At 56.0% G+C, this 3,262-nt stretch overlaps 1 protein-coding gene across 2 annotated transcripts in view; it reads left to right on the forward strand.

Moving 5' to 3' along the window:
* GRIPAP1 (GRIP1 associated protein 1) overlaps nucleotides 1-3,262 on the forward strand; it is a 26,965-nt gene that overhangs the window by 14,394 nt on the left and 9,309 nt on the right. For both annotated transcript variants that reach the window (XM_040631794.1, XM_040631800.1), the window contains exons 14-17: nucleotides 809-943; nucleotides 1,718-1,813; nucleotides 2,128-2,340; nucleotides 2,467-2,580. In XM_040631794.1, coding sequence (XP_040487728.1) covers nucleotides 809-943; nucleotides 1,718-1,813; nucleotides 2,128-2,340; nucleotides 2,467-2,580 — 558 coding nt within the window. The remainder of the gene's footprint in view (nucleotides 1-808; nucleotides 944-1,717; nucleotides 1,814-2,127; nucleotides 2,341-2,466; nucleotides 2,581-3,262) is intronic.

Consider the following 3,262-nt stretch of genomic DNA (forward strand, 5'->3'; position numbering starts at 1 on the left):
GAGAGAGAGAGAGAGAGAGAGAGAGATGGAGCAGCAGGCGGGGAGTGCGGTGGGGGGCAGGGGGAGGGGGAGAGACAGAGAACCTTAAGCAGGCTCCATGCCCAGCCCACAGCCCGACACAGGGCTCAGTCTCACAACCTTGAGATCATGACCTGAGCTGAAATCAAGAGTCGGACGCTTAACTGACTGAGGCGCCCCTCTCAGCTTTTCTTTCCGATAGCTTCCACCCCTCTTCTCTCTGGCCACCCACCCCTGCTTCTCCTGCATTTTCTAGGTTCTCTCCAGTAAAGTACTATAATTGTACTCATCTTAAGTGTACGTTCAGTGAATCCTATCTGTCTGTCGGTCTGTCTGTCTGTCCCCTTATGACCATCACCCAGATCAAGATGTAGAGCGTTTTCAGCACCCCCAGGAGGCTCCTTTGACCCCTTCCCAATCAATACTTCCCCAGGAATAACCACTCCTCCGACCTCTAGCGACGTAGATTAGTTTCACTTGTTCTTTAACTTCATGTAGCGGAATCAGACACCCATTTTTGTGCCCGGCTTCTTTCCTGTGAGGCTCAGCCATATGTAGCACTGGTCTGTTCGTTCTTCTCTGTTTACTATTCCGCTGTATGACTAGACTACTTTTCCATTCCCCCGTTGATCTCTTTTTCTCATTCTTTTCCCTTTGAAATTCTTTCTCTTTCCTCCTGGCTCTCTTCCCACCTCCCTCTGTCTCCCTGGAACCGGGAGGCTCAAACCCTGTGGCTGGCCCCCGGGGGGGCCCTTTTCACTCCGCTTCCCATCATCCCCATTCATCCCAGATCCAAACAGCAAAGACCCAAGAACTCAATACGCTCCGGGAAGAGAATGCCGGGCTGACAGCTGATTTGCAGCAGCGGCAGACTGAGTATGAGGACCTCATGGGACAGAAAGATGACCTCAACTCCCAACTGCAGGTGACATCAATGGCTCTGGCTTGGCTTCTCCCAGTTCCCTCGTGCAGGCTCAGGGGAGCCCAGGTGATTGTGGAGTCGGGAGGATCTGGGTTCCAGTCTGGTCTCCTAACTTACTAGCACCTTGTGTCCTAGACCATGTTGTTCTCCTTCGCTGACACCAAGTCAGTTAGACACGATAGCCATTCTGAGTCCATGGTAGCAGCCAGAATTGTAGTGGCTTAAAGAAGATAAAAGGCTAGTTCTCACTCATGGAAGAGTCCAGGTGGGTTGTCTAGGGATGGAACGATGGCTGTGCCATGACCAGTGACCCACGTTCCTTCTACATTGCCATCTTCAACACAAAACTTTTATCTTGGTAGCCAAGATGCTTGCCCAGGGCCCCCCTTCATCATGTTTGTTTTCCATCTGGAAGGAAGGAGGGAAGAGGGAAGGGCCCAGCATGCCCCTTCCCTTTATGAGTATGACCTACCTCATGCTTACCACTTCTGCATACGGAAATTAATCATGTGGCCACACCTCACTGCGAGGGAGGCAGGGAAGAGTCCGCTCGACAGCCTTATGTCCAGCTATGAAATCTATTGCTAGGGACAGAGGGGAGAATGAATAGAACACTGGGGAGCCGCTAGCGACGTTTGCCATGTTTCTCATCTAGAAACGGAGAGAACAATACCAACTTTACTGGGGTTAAGGGAGACCGTCCACCAGAGGTATCCCGGGTGTCCATCACCTCCTGGAGGCTCTTTATCAAACTCCTCTCCTTTGTCCGCTCCTTAGGAGTCATTACGTGCCAATAGTCGGCTCCTGGAACAACTTCAGGAAATCGGGCAGGAGAAGGAGCAATTGACCCAGGAACTGCAGGAGGCTCGGAAGGTGGGCAGCTCTGCAAGGCGGCTATCGGCTATCAGCTGTCGGCTATCCGGGAGGCGGAGGGATCCTATCGGGGAGGCGGGGGAGGCGGAGGGATCAGCCTTGGGCCATGGGAAAGGAGCAGGTGATGTGGCGCACCACGCAGGAACAGCAAAGGATGGAAAAGGACCAGGGCCATGAGGGTAGGTGAGTGACTTAGCTAGTTCTGTGGGAACGGGGAGGAGGCAGCTTCGGGCAGTTCCCTGGGCCCGGGGAGAGGGTGGGAGGCCCTGTCTACTGTTGAGGGAGGAGGCTAACGGGCACCCTCCTGCCTCCAGAGTGCCGAGAAGCGGAAGGCCCTGCTGGATGAGCTGGCAATGGAGACTCTGCAGGAGAAGTCGCAGCACAAGGAAGAGCTGGGAGCGGTCCGACTAAGGCATGAGAAGGAGGTGCTGGGGGTGCGCGCACGCTATGAGCGCGAGCTCCGGGAGCTGCACGAAGACAAGAAGCGCCAGGAGGAGGAGCTCCGTGGGCAGATCCGCGAGGAGAAGGTGGGTGGGTGGGTGGCGCCATCCTTTGGTCTCTCAAACTGGGGGAGCGCAGCATCGCTGATGGGTCCGGGGTTGGCGCGGGCGAGGGGCCCGCCTGCCTCGCCCTGACCGTCTCCCCTCTCGCAGGCCCGAACACGAGAGCTGGAGAATCTCCAGCAGACAGTGGAAGAACTTCAAGCTCAGGTACATTCTATGGATGGAGCCAAGGGCTGGTTTGAACGGCGCTTGAAGGAGGCCGAGGTGAGCTGGTGCCTGACGAGGTACGGGGGGGGGGGGCACCCATGCCACACCAGGGGGCCGGCAGTGGTCAGGCCCCGGAACTCACCGAAAAACGCTCTGGACTCGGGCAGTCCCGCAGCCCCGCCAGCTCCACGCAGCCCTCCAGAGGGGATCAGTGAGGCGGGATGCCGCATGTGCAGATTGGAAAAGCCATCCCTTCCTTCCGAAACCGCTTCTGTCCGGAAATTACTGTAATATCCTGATTTTATTCGAACGAGGACTTTGTGGGGGAAAACTCATAATCACACCTGAGAGGAAGTGTCACGCAGTAGTGAAGAGCACAGGCTCTAGAGGCGGTCGTTTGTCTGGGTTTGCGTCCTGGCTGGGCCACTTGCTCCTTGTGGGCAGCTCCCCTGGCCTGCGGCCCGGGTTCTTCATCAGTACAGAAGGGACAGTCCTAGTACCCGCCATGTAGGTGTTATGGGGAGAGTATATAAACCGAGTCCATGGACATAAAATCCCTACAACATTCTTGGCATGCAGGAAGTGCCGTGTTACGTTTTGTGAAATCAAATCAAATCAGATGTCCACGTCGGTCCGTGGCGCAGACAGCGCAGCCCAAGATGGGCCGCTCCTGTGTCCCGCCTAAGGGCACGCGGTGGTCCCTGCAGGAGTGGTCCCTGCTGCCATCACACCCCTCACT

This window comes from Ursus maritimus (genome assembly GCF_017311325.1).
Source record: "Ursus maritimus isolate PB19 chromosome X unlocalized genomic scaffold, ASM1731132v1 scaffold_X1, whole genome shotgun sequence".
Classification (NCBI taxonomy): domain Eukaryota; kingdom Metazoa; phylum Chordata; class Mammalia; order Carnivora; family Ursidae; genus Ursus; species Ursus maritimus.